This window comes from Protopterus annectens, chromosome 16.part0 (genome assembly GCF_019279795.1).
Source record: "Protopterus annectens isolate FY-2018-M chromosome 16.part0, PAN1.0, whole genome shotgun sequence".
NCBI classification, from domain to species: Eukaryota; Metazoa; Chordata; order Ceratodontiformes; family Protopteridae; genus Protopterus; species Protopterus annectens.
In genome coordinates, this window is record NC_056750.1 from 591,472,888 (window position 1) to 591,491,086 (window position 18,199).

The 18,199-nt window shown below is 42.6% G+C and overlaps 2 protein-coding genes across 3 annotated transcripts in view; one reads left to right on the forward strand and one right to left on the reverse strand.

Moving 5' to 3' along the window:
- The window catches only part of DPP7 (dipeptidyl peptidase 7), a 2,619,404-nt gene that overhangs the window by 1,477,886 nt on the left and 1,123,319 nt on the right, over window positions 1-18,199 (forward strand). The gene's annotated exons all lie outside the window — the stretch shown is intronic.
- Window positions 1-18,199, reverse strand: part of LOC122790859 (kelch-like protein 9) — a 459,563-nt gene that overhangs the window by 203,363 nt on the left and 238,001 nt on the right. The window contains exon 2 of the mRNA XM_044058508.1: window positions 15,569-15,821. Coding sequence (XP_043914443.1) covers window positions 15,569-15,821 — 253 coding nt within the window. The remainder of the gene's footprint in view (window positions 1-15,568; window positions 15,822-18,199) is intronic.

Here is an 18,199-nt window from a genome sequence, read left to right on the forward strand (position 1 = left end):
TGTAAACTCAAGTGAGCTTTCAGAGTGTTTTTCGTGAGTTGACTTTCAGTTTATGTAATTACAGATCTGATGTCACTTTTCATTCATTCCTCAACCAATTGGGTTCAGATCCAAACCCTGGATACAACTTGGCTGCTGTTATAGCTCATGGCCAACTGAAACTCTTGAGCTCCTCCCTACCCATAATGCACCAACCCCTAACATACCTTGGATCTCATTTGCTGCTTTCGTGTCTAGATGTGGTCAGCTTTGCTCTCGAGCGTATTTGAGATAAGTGCTTTTTTTGATCATTTCTTTCAAATTTTTCTATAACTGCATACACATACTGTATTTCTCTAATACCATTGCTAGTATTTTTACTTAGGCTTTAAAAACCTTTTTCTGACAACCTTCCTTTTTACACGGTGTATTCTTCAGTACCATTGTTCGTACTTGATTATCCTGTTCCTTACCCTTTTTCAAAAAAAAAAAAATCTCTTTTCTTACTATTTGGCATTATTCTGTGATGTCTGAGAAAAGATTTTTAAGAAGTGCAAAAAATGTAGCCATAAGCTTACCTTATTCTGACACTCATGACCTCTGCGTCTGCTGCTTAGGCCTAGAGCACCTTAATGTGCATTGTGACATATGTCAAACTTTTAATCCGCAAGCTATAGCAGACTGAAAAAACAAATTAATTTTAGAAGGTCTACTGCCAACTTCTTTTTCAAAAGCCATGTTTTGGGTTCACTCCCCTAAAATAATTTCCAAGGACACACTGAAAAAGGATTCTTCAACTCCATTGTCTACAGAGCCAACACTCAAAAAGTACAAGCTTGATCTGAAGCTGTTCGGCTCCAAGATTTCCCCAACATCCCCTAAAACATTTTCAGATCGGAGTACTTCAGCTGTGAAGGTACTGCCTCAGGTCTGATACTCTCCAACTATAGATCCAGTTCCTTCTAGAGTCCTGTCTCCCTTCCTCCAGAGAAGGTGGTTCAAGTTGCCATCTATTGCTTCATCTCATTTTTATAGGAGCATCACTGAAGCTGATGTGGATAGAAAAATGAAGTTTTTCTTGGTGTAGATACAGATGAGGGCTCTCCCCGCTCCAACTGCCTCAGGTCAGGAAGCCTTCACTAGCTCTACTCCTCCAGTATCGGCTCCTTCTCCAATTCGACACTTCGTTTCGGAGTCCTTGGATGTGAGTTTGCTGAGACCATCTGGTTTGGATCCAAGAGTGTTGGTGTCCTCTGATCCAAAGGTTTCCCTGAGCGCCCCAGCTCCAATAGGTTCAAAGCAGACTGGCTCTCTGGAGCCGAAGCACTCCAGTTTGATCCAAGGTGTTGGAGGCGACTCCTAAGTGTTTAGAGCTGTCTCTGCCCCTCAGACCCTCTACCCCATTCAGCTCGCCTTTCTGCCTCTGTTGGATTACTTTCGGAGCAGATGGAGCCGATGGGACAGAAGCAAGACTTCTCTTCTCCATCAGATTCCTTCTCCCCTGGATGGGTCTGCCTTTGACATAGTGGAGAGAGTTTTCTCTCCTTTGGCAGGACAGATGGTCTCTGTCCCATTGGATCTTCCTTTGGTGTCCCATGTGAATCTGCGCCAAGAGCCTCTACATTCAGCTCCACAGGGACAGCCATTCCAACCCCTTCAGACTACCTTGCCGGGTATTACTCTCTCTTCCGACACCTCCCTGGAACATCCCACCAAGGAAGTACCCCGGAAGAGAAGGTGCAAAAGGAGACACTTTGATTCCTCTCAGGAATCTGTCACAGATGACATGGATTTTGATGAAGGGGAAGGATCCCCGAAATCACCACCCAAAGACATCTCATTTGGAGACATTTTGGAGATTCTCAAGCAACAGGGTGGTTGGTCCTCCAAAAATCCTTCCCTGGAGGAATCCGTGTTTCTGGAGGCATTTAGATCTGGACAGTCTACCTCCTGGGTAACTCTGCCCACTGATGGGCTCATTGATTTGACTGTTTAGCTGGCATGGAAGGAACCTAATGCAGTTGAACCTATCCCGAAGAGACTGGACCAAATTCTTGCACCTCTGACAGGAAAGGAACACTGGAGCAAGTGAGTACCAGTAGATGCCATGGTTGTGGCGGTGACCACAAAGAAGGAACTTGTGGAACTAATTTCCACTTTCCAACCCCCTAATAAAGAGTCCAGGGCTTTGGACAGGTTTGGGAAGCATTTCTATGCTTCGGCGATCCTTGCTGTTAGGTCCTTGAACTACTTGGCACATTTCACAAGGTTACAAAGTTTTAATTAAGGAATTGTCAAATACTCTTTCAGGGACCACTACTGCACGCTTCGGTAACTTCACAGTTGACAACCCTTCAGTCCATCTTAAACTTGTCCATGAGGCTTAGCTCTCATGCAGCTGAGGCTATCTCAAGGGTGGCAGGTTCAGCCATCTTAATATGGAGACATGCCTGGATGTGTATGTGTGATTTTGCAGAGCCCTTCAAGTCTTTTTTGTCATTGCTCCTTTTGACACAACTTCCTTGTTTGGCTCCAAAGTGAAGAACGCACTGTCCAGGTGCGAGAAAGATGGAAAGAGACTCTGTGCTGTAGGCGTAGCTTTTTTCAAACCCTCAAAGGACCTTTTCTAGAAACCAACAAGGGGGGTGGAAAATGTGGTTCAAGAAGTCTCTGGGTCCTTTCCAAGATCCAACTGGAGATGGTTTCCCCAGAAGCAGAGGGGGGGAATGCTATGGAAGACACTGCCCATGCTGCAGAGGTGGTCTGCAAAACCAGGGGTCTAAAGAGACTTTTTCTGACAGGCCCTGCCAGTGCTCATGAAAGAAGGCCCAATTGTCCCTTGGGATTGTTTATCGCTGCACCAGAGAGCTTGGCTAGATATTGCAAAAGACAGGCGCAGAGGATTTTTTCCAGAGGCTGTATAATTCCCTTCCACCTCCATTTTCCCAAAAGTTTCCCAATTTTCCACCCAATCAGAGAAAAGCAGCAGCACTAGAAATACAAAAGCTTCTAGAAAAAGTCATCCAAGAGGTCCCAGTAGACAAGAAAGGATCTGGAAGTTGCTCAAGATTTTTTTTAGTGCCAAGGATAACACGGAACTGGAGACCAGTTCTGGATCTCAGCAACTTGAGCAAGTCAGTTCAACACTCAGTTTCAGATGCTTATGGTTCAGTCCATCCTGCCATTTCTAGGCAAGGACGATTGGATGTGCCCAATAGACCTTCAAGATGCGCATACTATCACATAAAAATGAACAGGTGATCCAGAACGTTTTTACGCTTCTGGCTGAGAGCCAGTCATTACCAGTTCCGAGCCCTGCCCTTTGGTTTCACCACAGCCTCCAGGGTGTTCACCAAATGCATGGCAGTGGGGGCGGCTTACTTGAGACTGCAAGGATTCTAGATGTTTCTGTATTTAGACGACTGGATCATTACCATTCCGAGTAGGCATCTACTAATAATAGCAAGAAACCAGCTACTCCAAACTGGCTCCCTTCTGGGGATTACAACAAAATAACAAATCTCAGTTGCAGCAATCTCAAACACTGGAATTCATAGGGGTAGATTTCAATGCAGTTTCTACAACAGCTTCGCTTCCATTAAATAGAGTACAAACATTAAGATTCCAGGTTGCAAAACTCATTTACAACACCAAAATGTTTGCCCGATTGATTTTACAAGCCTTGTGTCAGTGTCAGCGGCTGTGATTCTTATTCCCCTGGCAAGGTATCAAATGAGAATTTTTCAGTGGTCAAGTCTTTATCAATGGATGTCAGTTCAAATAAGGATCACACAGGCATGTAAGAAGTAACTTTGAGGGTGGATAAGGTCATACCAGCTTTTACTAGGCCGTCCTTTCATTTTCCCTCAAACCATAGTGACTATGGATGCATCCTAGATTGGGTGGGTGGAGCACTTCCTGGGGAAAACAGTCCATGGCACTTGGTCCCTGAAGAGACCAATTTGCATATTAATGTCCTGGAGATGAGAGCACTGCTTTTAGTGCTTCAAGCTTTTCAGGATGCTGTACCTCTGGGGACCATTGTAGTCCAAATGGACAATATGTCAGTAATTTGGTACATCAACAAACAAGGAGGAAGTAGGTCTTGTCCCTTGCATCAAGAATCTCAGTGTGGCATTGGGGAATCTCATTCAACTGTTTATTGATAGCAATGCACATTCCTGGGAAGTCCAACATAGCAAACAAATTGTGCAGGCCCATTATACTATCTCAGGAGAGGTCTCTCAACAAAAAAGCGATGGAAGCGATCTTCTGTCGATGGGGCCAGCCTTGTTGAAATCCTTTTGAGTCTTCCCTGAACAACAAATGCAACAACGTTTTCCCCTAATCCCCCCAACGAGGGAATCACCGAGGGATGCTCTGCTCCACGATTGGCCCTCTGGTCTTCTCTATGCTTATCCACTAACCCCACCGATTCCCAAATTCCTAAGAAAACTGCAAGGTTAAAGAGCAAAGCCATCCTCATTGCAGCTTTCTGGCCTCAACAGGTTTGGTTTGCCTTCCTTTAGGCATCATCTTTACTCACCTTGGTTTCTTGATCCGATTCCAGACCTGCTGTCTCATGCAACAGGCATGACTCATACAGACATCTCAAACCTCAAGCTTAACAGTGTGGTTTCTCCAAATAGCCAAATAACATATACTGTTGTCCCCTGTACATCATATACTTTTATCTTCCCATAAAGCTTCCATTTGGTGGTGTCAGAATTCAATATCAGTTTATCTATTAGCTGGCCCATTTTCTTTCCAAAATTCAAAAATAAAGGTGAATATATGTTACATTTGCTGGATGTTCACAGACAGCTGTGCTTCTACTTGCACAATAACAAAAGACATTAGGAAATGCAATCTGATCAGTTCTTTATATCCTTTGCAGAAAACAAATTAGGTAAATCTGTTACAAAGGTAACATTGGCAAGATGGATTATGGATTGCATAGCCTTTGTCCGTATTAAATCTGGCATTTTATTAACAAAACCTGTAAGAGCTCAGTCTACAAGATCTATGGCAACCTTGTCAGTATTTTTATCCAGTCATTCCATGGATGACACATGCAGCTTTTACTTGGTCTAATCCTCATACTTTTAATACTCATTACAAATTGGACTCAAGGGGAAGAGCAGCCTTTGATTCAACCATGCTCAGGAACATCCTTCCTTAGAGTCCACTCAGGATATCCGGTAGCTAGTGACAATTTTGCAGTGGTTGAGGAATGAATGAAAATGGACAATGTCAGATAAAGAAGTTATGTACTTACCATAACTGTGTTGTCCATTTTCATTCTTCCTCAACCTCCCACCCACCAACCCCCAACCTGTGTCGCCGTGGACATCTGGAAGAACGAGATACTATAAAGACATCACAGTGTCTTTTAAAAAGCTCCAGAAACTGTTTTCCTTTGTTAGGAACAATATTCTAATATTTAGTAGTCATGTCCCCTAGCAAACAAGATCCGAGGTATGTTAGGGTTTGGGGGGTTATGGGCAAGGAAGAGCACAAGAGTTTCAGTTGGCCACAAGCTTTAGTAACGGCTGAATCAGATCTAAGATTTGGCCTCTTCTGAACTTACCCTTCTTTGGTCGTGGATCCCATTATAGATCTGACTTTTCATCCTGCAGGTCTGGACCTGCCCAACCTTAAATCCCTAAAGTTGACTGCATGGTTCCTCCAATTTATTTATTTATTTCAGTTTGATGACCAGGGAAGTCCACTGGCCCAAGAAGAGTCCATTTCCAGTGAAGGCCTGGGGAGAAAAGCTCCAAAAAAAACATAATACAGACATATGAAGCATAGACATTATAATCAGGGAACAAGAATACAGCAAGGTACATATACACAAAGGACATTGTACATTAGGTATACAAGTACACAAAGCAGTAGAATATTCAACAATATGAGTAAAGTACAGATATGAGAAATTTTATAAAAGCTTTATAACAAGAACATTGTACATTAAGCATACAAGTACACAAAGCAGTAGTGTAATCAAGACAAATGTTTTTTATATAAATAAATATATATATATATATATATATATATATATATATATATATATATATATATACATATACAGAAATGAGTATCATATTATGGAGTCTGCCATCTCTGGTGCAGATATTAGTTTCATATTATGGAATAGGCCATCCTTGGTGCAGTAGGAGAATTGTCCAGGCATGTCTTAGTGGAAATATTGAGAATAATATCTAAGTACTGTAAAGGATGGACAAGATAATGAGATAGGGTTTAGAGGGGAAAGATCAAGTTGGAGCATGACAATGGGCATTCCCATTTGGAAGATAAATGGGAGCACAATTGAGATTTGAAATTGTTATGGTTAGATATGTTGCGAATGAGAAAGGGGAGAGAGTTCCACTGTTTAGCTATGGAGTAGGATAGTAGGAGTTGGCCAGGAGGACGTGAGGGTTTTTAGATTTGTAGGAGATTTTGGTTTTCATATCTGAGTGAATGGTTAGGTATGTAGGGGGTTAAGGCTGTAGTGAGAGAGGGGCAGTTTGAAGGTTTGAAGATGAACTTGTGGGCAGTGGTGAGCTGGAGGAATATCATGTAGTTGGGAAGATCGAGCCATTGCAGGGTACAGAGGGAGTGGCAATGGTGGGATGAGTGTTTTGAATTGGTTGCAAATTTTGTGGTAACAGGACTCTAGTTTGGATTGTAGGCCATGCTGGAGATTGGTAAACAGAGGAGCGCCATACATAAGATAGGGGAGAAGATAGGAGGAAGCTAAGATTTGTCTGGTGGAGGGGCTGAGGTAGTGGTTGTGTCTGTAAAGGAGACTTAGTTTCTGATGGGTTTTTCTGATGGAGGAGTGGATGTGGGTGTCAAATTTTAGATTTTCATCAGTGGTGACACAGAGCAGTTTGGTATTGGGAACAATTTCAAGGGAGTTATTCTGGCTGAGTATGGAGAGTGAGTTTATGTTGACAGTGGTGTTTCTAGAAGGAGTGAAGATATCAGTTTAGTTTTGTTAGTGTGTAGGGCCTGTTGATGGGTTTGCATCCAGGTTTCTGTTTTAGAGAAGGCTAATTGGGTTTTTGATAGGAGTTCAGAGGGGGAAGTAAGCTGAGCAGATGATAGTGGAGTCATCTGCATACTGGATGAGTGAGGCTTCGAGGATGGAGTGGTGGAAGTTGTTGATAAATGTGTTGAAGAGTAGAGGACTTAGGACAGAACCTTGGGGCACACCAGTGGTTGTAGGCAGGAAGGGAGAGGTTTATTATTTCCAATGGACAGCTTGTTGGCAGTCAGAGAGGTAGCTGGAGAACCAGGCTATGGTGGTAGGAGAGAGATGGAGGAAGGAGAGTTGGGATAGGAGTAAGGGGTGGGAGATGGTGTCAAAAGCCTTTGAAAGATCCAGAAACAGTGTAGATGCGAATTTACCAGAGTCGTGCGCCTAGTTAATGGTTTCAAGAAAGGAAAGGAGGGCAGTCATGGTACTGTGGCCAGTGCGGAAGCTATGTTGAGTAGGGGTGAGGAGATTGCCATGGGTTAGGTATGCATCAGTTGTGAATGGATAACGTTTTCTAGTATTTTAGAAAGTGAAGAAAGGATGGCAGTAGGTCTGAAATTGGTGGGGTCTGTGTTTTTGGCTCCTTTGTAAAGTGGGATGATGTAAGCATGCTGCCAGATAGATGGGACATAGGATTCTTGAATGGATCTATTTATAAGAATAGAAATGGGAAAGGCTATGCTGTCTGCAGATAGTTTGAGAAAGGTTGATGGACAATTTATCAGGTGCATTGCAGCACAGTTTGAGCTGGAGGAGAAGTCTTTTTTTTTGTGCTAATGGGGATGGGTTTTAGGCTGAAAGGGGAGGATAGAGGTGAGTGATCAGGGAGAAGGGGAAGCAGGGGGGATGGGATTGGGGGTATGTGGGAAAGAGGAGGATAATTTTGCAATACAGTCTACAAAAATTGAGTTGAATTGGGTGGCTGTTTCAAGGTCTGTGAGGTTGGGGTTTGGACGGGTTATCTTTATTACCAAGATGGAGGAGATGGAATTCCCAAATATTTTAGGATTACTTGAGTGCACGGATTGAAGTTTGTAGTAGTATGCATTGCGGTCTTATTAGCTTTTTTTACAGAGTTATGGAGTTGCTTAAATTCTAGGAGGGAGTTAAATGTTTTGTTTTTCTGATATTGCTTCCATTTTATGTTTCTTTGTTGCGTTGTTAGTTTTGTTTCTTTTGAGAGCCCGGGGCAGGGATTGGTTTTGATGTGTTTGGTCTTAAGGGGGGCTTGCTGGTTTAGGAATGACTGGTTGAAATAAAATACAGCATTGTCGAGTTATAGGGTTTTTAGATGGGTCCAGTCAGTATGCTTTAGACATTCTGAGAAAATTAGAGGGTTGAAGGAGGAGAAGATGCAGGTTTGAATGTAGTGGTGGTGTTTTTGTAGAGGAGAGGGGAGATGGTCAGCAAAGGCTGGTAGGTGGTCACTGAGAGGGTCTGGAAGTATTCCAGCATTTGAGATAAGGTTGGGATGGGATTGATGGTCCCGGAGGTACCATCTTTATTTGGCCAAGTTGGAGCAAGTATTAGTTGGGAGAAATTGAACAGATTGATAGTGTGGGAAGGGGCTTGGGAGTTAAATGAGGCCCAGTTAGTGTTCATATCACCAAGGATTTAGGTCTCATTTTTGATGGTAGAGGAAAACCAGGAGAGGATATCTTCAAGTGTTTTGAGTGTTATTGCCTGGGAGAATATAGAGTGCGCCTATGCATATGGACTTGTGGTTGTTGATTTTTAGTAGACCAATTGTGATTTTTGCATTGGCAAGTCTTGTGATATGATTGGTGCAAGGAGTAATGGTATGGGAGGAGGAGTAGATAATAGCAACACCTCCACCTTTTTTTATGTGGTCTGTCATTGCAAATAATTTTTGTAACTTGACCTGATGGCCAGAAATCCCAAGCTTCCTGACAGAGTGATGCATATTTTGTCCTCTTCTTAGAAGTTGCCTACTCATTAGGGGTATACTTGCAAGTGGGAACATTTTGCATGTTGGGCTTGTAAGTGGAAACTTTGTTTGTTGGACTACTATTAAGGGGGGGTTGATCCTTTTTCAGCCCCCATAGAGGTTATTTTTTAATTCTCGGAGGATTTATTTCACTCTGGCACAAGTTATTCTACTATCAAGGTGCAATTGGCAGCTATTTCCAGGTTCCACATTGGTGGAGACAGTATGCCTTTAGCAACTCTCAAAATTTCCAAGGCTTTCCTCAAGGCCACCTTTTTGTCATGTTGTGTCGTCCAGTTAAACAAAAATGTCATTTCTTGGGATTTGCCCATCGTGCTTCAAGTTTTGGCTGCTTCTCTTTTTGTCTTAAAGTTATCTTTGAAGACTGTTTTTGGTAGTGGTTACATTTGCCAAGCGAGTTTCAGAGTTGCAGGCCCTCTTGTCAGTACCTCCATACCTAATTTTTCATAAAGACCGGATTACTTTGCGCATGGACCCTTCTTTTCTTCCTAAGGTGGCTACAGAAAAAAGTTTGAGTCACTCCATTCATTTGTCTGTGTTTTCCTGAGTTTTCTAATGAGGGGGAATATTTGCTGCATTGTCTTGATGTTCACAGACAATTGAGCTTTTACTTGGATAGAACAAAAGCTTTCAGAAAGTCTAATAAATTGCTGTTTTTTTCAGAAGCCCAGTTGGGCATGCAGTGTCTAAAGTTACTGTCTCCAAGTGCTGATTGTATCTACTTTGGATATAGTTTGAAAGGAAAGCCCTTGAGAGGTGAACCAAAAGGACATTCTACAAGGACTATGACTACTACTACAGCATTCTTCTCCATAGCTGTATTGGACGAGATTTGTGAAGCTGCTACCTGGGTTGGTCCTCACACCTTTGTGTCCCACTACAAATTGGATGTTCAGTTTGATGTCCGGGGCTTCCTTTGGTTCCTCTGTGTTGTACAATATCCTCCTTTGTGAGACCTCCCCTAGGTTTTTGCATGGCTTGGGACCTTGTCCCACAGGTTGAATTTGGATAGAAAAGACAACATTGAATATGAAAGTTATGTACATACCATAAAAATAGATCTATGTTGTCACTCTCCGTCTAGTTCAGCCTTCCCTCCCTCCAGTCCCAACCCCAACCTTTTTTGGCAAGCCTCTTAACTGTGGAATGACAGTCAGGGAGATCTTAACCTTCTCCAAAGCAGATTGTAACCTCTTATGAGATGACATAAATAGATTCACTGCACCTCCTCCCTCAGATGGAACTGGCAACTATGCTGAGTTCTACACAAATGATTTATACAAACACCTGAACAACTGCATTGACTTGGCCATACCTGATGGGACCTAGACAAGCTCTTCAATGAAGAGCAAACCTGTCTGGTGGGCAACTGCTATTAACAGGCTTTACAATAAGAGGAAGAAATTGCTGTCTAAGAGTAAGAAGGGCGAGCCCCAAACTGATAACACTCCCTCCTCAGCTTAAACAAACAAACAAGACTCCTTGTGAAGTCCTCCAAAACTAACCATGAATCCAAATTAGCTTACTCACCTAAAGACAACCATAAGGTGTTCTTTAGCTACATCTGTAACCTAAAAGGAAAGGCTTGAGTTTGTGCCAAACTGGTAGTGAATGATACCGCAAATACCGAGCCTGTGAACATTGCCAGCCTGTTAACCAACAGGTTCTGTGAAAACTTCACTCCCCTTTCCCCACCACACTTTACCCCAAGACATAGCTCCCACCTATCCTCTACCCAATATCTCTAAAGAGCAGGTTGTGAACGCCCTCTCTAAGATCACAAACACAGCATCCATGGGACCTGATAACATCCCAGGCTGCATCCTTCATAGGTTCAGTCAAGAATTAGCAACGCCATTGGGAACTCTTCAATCATAGTCTAAGCACTAGCTTCATCCCAGTTGAATGGAAAAAGGTCACCATTATCCCTGTGTACAAAGGTGGTGCCTCCACTGACCCTGGGAACTATAGACCTATTATCCTGACTTGCCTTATCTTCAAGGCCATGGAGAGAATCATCATGGACCTCGTCAACAAAGACATTGTTAAACTCCAAACACTTAACCCAACTTAATTTGGATTTGTCAAAGGGAGATCATGCCTATTAAACCTGGCGGACTTCTTCGAGGCATTCACCAAGGCCCTTGAAGAGGTGAAATCTGTGCATAACAGCCTACTTAGACTTAGCCAAGGCTTTTGAAACTATGCCCCACTCAGGCATAATTGCCAAACTCACCCAGCTAGGTATCAACCCGTATATTATTAGATGGGTTGTTAACTGGCTCACTCATAGAACTCATATAGTCAAAATAGGGGAATCCACCTCCAGTAGCAGCCCAGTAACCAGTGGTGCTCCACAAGGATCAGTCCTGGGACCTCTACTGTTTGGAATCTATTTCTCGTGAAGTGCAAGCTAAAACTTAAGTTCTGTGGCTGACAAAGTTTGCTGATGACTGCAAACTGGGAGTGGTCATAGAATCTCCAAACAATGTCATCATCCTACAAGAAGGTAAAATGTAATATCATTCTTTTTGATAAGAGTGATGTTTCTGATAACTATCACATCAATAACAACACCCTAAGTATGCACTCAGTGGTGAGAGACCTGGGCACACAGGTTGACAGCAACCTTACCTTTGGTCATGTCTCCACAGTGGTAAGAAAGACATTTTATATTGCTCATCTCCTAAGTAAGGGCATTGCCTCCAGAAAAAAGAAGGTATAACCTCCCTGTGCTCTTCCCTAATCAGGCCAATAATCGAGTACAATGCCCCTTTTGGTATGTACATTTCCAAGCAGATGCATCAGTTGGAGAGACCACAAAAGTTCCAAACAAGGAAAATTCAAGGTCTTCAGCATCTGTCCTGTGATGTCCTATGAGGATCGTCTGAAATCACCATCACTTTATTCTGTTTCATACAGACTACTCAGAGGCAATCTCTGCCTTGCACATAAGGCAATCTTTGACCCTGCTTTATTGGAAATGGTGCATATCTATAAGTCAAATGGTCCACTGGTTACTCACTGTAATGACCTTAACCTGGTATGTGACATTAATAGAATCTGCTGGAGGAACAGATTTGAATCCCAGAGGTTATCACACCTTTGGAACAGACTCCCACTTCATGTCAAGCAGAGAACCTCGTTTGTCCTCTTCAAATGCAATCTGGACAGTTGGATGAGTAACTGTAAATTCACCCCAGGGGTTCCACCTCTGTCCCTCTAGGACAGGAGTGATAGGTGCTGATTGTGGAAATAAAGGTAAAACTTGGCTAGGCTTGTAAGGGCCCTAGGGTCATTGGCCTAGTAACCTCATGTGATCTATAATCCTTTTCCCTTGCATTTTGGGGTCTTTCATAGTTTTTGCTCATGGAGTTTTTGAACATGATCAGGTATGGGCAAACTCAATCTGAGGTAGCCCCAGGAGCAAGATGGTTTGGATATAGGAGGCACAGCTCGACAAGCTGATGTCTTGGGAATGTGGCCATCCTCTGATGCAAGTCTGATCCAATAACCATAGGTTGAACCAGACAGAAAGAGAAAACATGGACCTATAGTTATGGCAAGTACATAAACTTTGTTTTTCATTGCTTGCTGCTTGTTGTGGTTATGCTGTCAACTAGGGATCCCAATTAACCTGGAGAAGTTCAAATAAACACCAGTCCAGACCACAAGATGCCACCTGGGCACCACCTGATGGATGGCCAAACTTCCGGAATGAAGATTAAATGCTGTACTGACAAGCTTCCCTGGTCCTGTTTCACCCAAATCCTATGGCAAGATCTATCCTACATCTTTTAGGTTATGTTTACGGCAACACGTATTACCCTTGTTCCTCATGCCAGATTCCACATGAGTGTTACAGTGAACTTTTTCAGTACAGTGGTCTGTTCATCATTATCCTTTGTATTCAGATACTCCAGGATCTGCAGACAACATATACACTGGTTGCTAAATTTTCCTCTAGTTTCTCTAGGGCATACCTTTGTTCTTCCTCCTCCAAGAGCCCTGGTAACCATATATGCTTCCCTTCCAGAAAAGGTTTTTTTTGGGGAGAAAGACTTTCCAAGTCATGTGGTCTGCCCCAAAGGTCAATCTTCATATCAGTGTTCTGGAGAATGAGGGCAGCCTTCCTAGAACCTATTTGTATCCTTTATGTTGGAGGTCATGAAGGTTTGGCAGTGGGAGATGTCTTCCCAGCACTTTCTCATCACATTGTATAGCCTGGGGAGGTCTTGTGTATTAGCGGACAAGTTGAGTAAGTCAATTCTGCTGCTGCACAAGTGGTTTCTTAATCCCACAGTGCCTTCCTCAATTTTCAACTGCTCAGCCGAGCCTTCTTGTGATCTGTTTGCAACCCAGACCAACATCAGATGCAGCATCTGCTTTGCCCTTATTCCCCAGTCAGAGTAGTCTTGAGGGAAGCTCTAGTCCATGCTTGTTCCTCAGATCTTCTTTACGCTTATTCTTCAACTCCCCTCATAACCAGATTTCTGCTGAAAGAGGCCTGGTGCAAAGCAAAGGGATATCCTCATCACCCTCTTTTTAGCCTCAACAGGTATGGTTCCCCTTTCTGGTGAGCCTTACCTGGATGCTGGACCTTCTTCCAGATTGATCTCTTACCTGTCTGGCAAGCCTCACTCAGACATCAAATCCCTGAAGTTTACCATTTGGTTTCTCCACTTCCAGTGATGGACAGAAATTCCAGACTTTTGCCCACTGTGATTCACATCTAGTCATCTCAAAAATTTCCCACCAGGAAAGTTTGAGGACGCAAGTGGAAGATATTTTCTGTATGGGCATTGGACAACCATCTTGATTCTTTCTCTGCTCCTTTACTATTGATTCTAGATTATCCATGGAGGAGCAAGCCACTCTACCATCAAAGTTGAGTTGGCCGCTATATTGAATTTTCATGTTGGTGAAGCCCAGACTCCTTTTGTGTCATTAAAATTGTCTAAAGAATTTTTTAGGGGTGCCTTTCTCTTATGGCCTCCTCTAAGACATCCCATTCCAGCTTGAGTATTACTATTTGACTCTGGTCTTGAGTAAACCTCCAAACCTTGTCATGCAAATTACCATATTTTGTCTTTCATAAAGGTAGTTTCTCACTGAACACTAACTACTTTCCCAATGTTCCTTCTGACTTTGCTTTGAATCAGGCGATTAATCTCCTGGCTTTCACCCTCCAGTTTCTCAAACAAGGGTGAATATCTCTCATATTTATTGGATGCTCATAGTCAATTACATTTCTGTTTACATTGTACCTAAGACTTCAGAAAATCTGACCAAGTTTTTCTCTTTTTTTCTAAAGCTAAATTGGGAACTAGTGATTCCAAGGTCTCACTGTCCAGGTGGCTATCCAATTGCATTATCTTTGTCTGTAGAGCCAAGGGACTGTCACTGCCTTGCAAACCTAAAAGCTCATTCATCTAGGGCTGTGGCATCCTCTACATGTTTCTTCTCTAGAGTCGCTATTGATGACATTTGCGCTGATGCAATTTCTACAGTGCACACATTTATCTCTCATTACAAGCTGGACGTGCAGTCTGAGTCTTGGCCTTCCTTTGGCTCCACCATCCTTTAGGACATCCTTCCATGAGTCCTTCCAGGGTTTTTGACACCTGCAGAAAAGGCATTGAATGAGAAAGTTATATTACTTACCATAATTGCATTGTATTATAAACCTGTGTTTTTCATCCATCTTCAACCTTTCCTCCCCTGCCAAATTGTCATTATCTTGGGCTCTCGATTGATCACACACTGGCCCTGTCTGGAGCCAGTGGTAGGGAGTGACACAAATAGTTAAAAGGAGTCCCTGAAAGGAGGACTTTGAGACCAGCAGAGGATTTCCTTCAAACCGTCCTTTCAGGAACACCTTCAAAATGCATTCATCCTGCCTTCTAAAAGTCTTCTCAGGTTATCTAAAATACATGTTGGTTTGGGCAGAGCCTGAAGTTTTGTAAATAACTGTTTTGTTCTGGGCTGCTTTTGGCAGATCACCTTATATTTAGTGAAAACTGTCAAAAGATTGAATTGAAATACTGTATTTCTGTTAAAGACTTATATTTTGGCGGAATGTTTTTTTTTCTTTGTAAATAAACCTGCTTAAACCTGAAAAACTTTTAAAGGCTGTGTTCATTTGGACTGCAACATGTATATGCTTTATGTAACTTCATTCATTGGTGGAGTTGCTGAAACAATTGAGTGAGTCCAGTCTACTATAATTTGACTGTGTGCATAACGCAATAAACTACATAAACTTTAGTCCTACATGTACACAAATATTAAACATTGCATGGGATAGTGAGTGGATAGCTGGTTTATGCTTTGAATAGTATGCTTCAGTCCTTATCCACACCAAGCCTTAAAAATGAATTCATAACTTATAGCGGGGAGGTTAAAGGCCTTTAAGTAATAAAAATAAAACTTTCTAAGTACTGCACTTAATGTGGATGAAATAAAAGATGTTGACTTTGTGATACTGCAATAAGTCTAAAATCTTTGGTTGTACCATTACCTTTGACTTTTAAATTTCAAAACCATATTGTTTTATACTCATTTACACAGACCTGAAATATAGAGAATTCCCTTATGAGTTGCTCCAGCATGGTCTGCCACTGCTACAGGAAAAGGGGTGGTGAATTCCCATTTGTTTTCAGCTGGTTTGTATTCTTCTACTGTGTTGGTAAGGTTCCCCAGTAGTGTTCCTCCTGCTACGGCAATAATCTGTTCTGATACCACATCAGCATGAAATCGAGTGCGCTTCTCTAGCATACCAGCAACTTGCAGCCATGAACATGTCCTTGGATCAAACCGAAACACCTACAAACAAGACACATTTCATAGGTACACTGGTAAGAAAATTGTTAAGTTGTTAGACAAAAATATTTACTGTTCTAAGGGTAATTTGAGTACTTATAACTGAAGGGATCTCCTGCCAAGGGCAGCCCAACATCCGGCCAGTATACCAAAGCCTTCAGTACTTACAGGTGCGGTATGGCATGTGTATGCTCCCCGCACAAGGTGTAGAGTATAAAAGTGATGTACGGACGTACACACTCAGAACTTCTTTGCTGCCAGTCCGAACACCATCACTGACCATCGAACTGAATGCCTTTCTTCTGTACTGGTTACTGAGCTGTTACTTTTTATATATGTGACCTGTTGGGGCTTCTCCTCATTTTCTTTTTCTTTAATATTGATAGGCCTACTACACTTATTGGATGTCGTGAAGGTTCTGACCCTTCTAGGGTGCTTCGAGTGGATGTCCCGCAGAAAAAGAAACCAAAACCCCGAGCATCTTCCTCACAGTTAAAGATCTCTAATGTGAATGGCAGGATTTTACTCTGGGGGTGTTTAATGCTTTAATGGCTTTGCAATCTCCTCAAGAGGAGTCTGTGCCTAATCCCCCAGTCTTCCACGCCTGTTAAAAGACTTAACAAACTGGATTCCTCTGAGGATGAGAACTCTTTGAAGAGTCCTTAGCTTACTCTTCCCAAATCCCTTCCCCTTGGATTATGGATCCTTTAGAGGAACTCTCTTTTGGGGATGCTGTTACCTGTATGATGGAATTTCTTAAGTGAGATTGCTGTTAAGTTTCTGATACTCAGAAGAGGTATTATGAGATCCTTCAGATGGAGTCTCCAAAATCTTATGCTGGCTGTTTCCCCTGTTGTGGCTGCCATGGTGGACACTTTCTCAGAAACTTTTATGGCCTCTAATTCTCAGCCCCCAGCTCCCAAGAAACCTGACAGATTTTTATAAGGTACCTGATAAATGTAAATTCTTGTATAAATACCCTTCTGCTGATCCTTCTGTAGTGTCTGTCTTTTCAGACAAACCATCCAAGCTTTTGCCCTCAACCAAGCTAGTTCCATCAGACAAGGATAGTAAGGCCAAGGAGAGGCTAGGCAAAAAGGTTTATATTGCAAGCCACTTTATCCTTTAGGGCCATTAACTACCAGACTCATGATTAGGTATGTTTTGGCCTTCCTTTCTCAGGTTTATCTGGTAATCTCTGATGATCTTGACTCTGAGGGAAGGCCTCTGCCCTTTCCTTGTTGGGTTCCACCTCTCAAATTGCCCGCCATTTTAAGTGCAGTTAAGATGCTGTTGATGCTTCCTCCAAGGCTGCTGCATTTGGTTCTGTCACGAGGCATTACTCATGGCTTCGTCTTCAGGTTTTGCCTAATGGCATTAAGGCCAATATGTTAGATGTTCCTTTGGATAATAAAAATCTTTTTGGTGCTGCTGCTGCTGCACTTTTTAAGTCTCTCCAGGATAAGGACAAGGCCTTGCAGGAGTTGAAACATACTTTAGTTTCTCCTGTTCCAAAGTTTCAAATGAATTACCCTTCCAAATCTGCTTTTGTTCACAAGCAGTCTCGCCCTACTCTCAAAGATAAAAAGAGTTCAAGATGTATGGCAGCTGCTAAGTGTACTCGAACACCAACTTCCCAGAGGCCAGTTTTCAGGACACGCCGGGTTATATTTGACAGTTTGCTTCACCTTTCCCTTGGCTGGGTCCCTTTATTCCATCTTTCCCAATCCCTTCCAAAATGCTTGAGAATCGCAACAGACTCTTGGGCTCTGTTATCTGCCAGGGGCATTTCATGTTTTGGAAATCGCTTCCTTCTTTTATGGGCATCCCTCAGCCTCCTCGGCAACAGCTTTCCTTTTTCCCCAGAGGTGCTTCTTTCTCTTTTGGTCCAGGGCACTATTCATGTCATACCCCCAGCCCATGCAGGGAGGTTTTTTTTTTTTTTTTTTTTACTGCAGAATGTTTCTGGTTCCCAGGAAGGAGGGCATTTGGAGACCAATTCTGGACCTTTCCCAGCTCAATACCTTTCTCAATTTCCTTCCTTTTGAATATTGTCCCTTCAAACCTTATTTCCTCCTCCTGTTTGGTGTCTCTGGATCTCAAAGTTGCATACATTCTTGTCCCCATCCATTCTCTCTGAAATTTCTATGTACCTCTGTTTCTTGCATTTTCAGTTCTCTGCTTTGGCCTTTCTACTGCCCCAAAGGTCTTCACCAAATGCCTCGCTCCTGTAATTACTTTTTGCGGGATGAGAGCAGTGCAGATCTTTTCTGGACCATCTGCTCATTCAAGTTTTCTCCCTTAAGGTTCTGCTTCAAGATTTCTAGTTTACTATTTTCCTGTAACAGAGCCTGCAGTTCACCTTAAAGGTTAAAAAATCA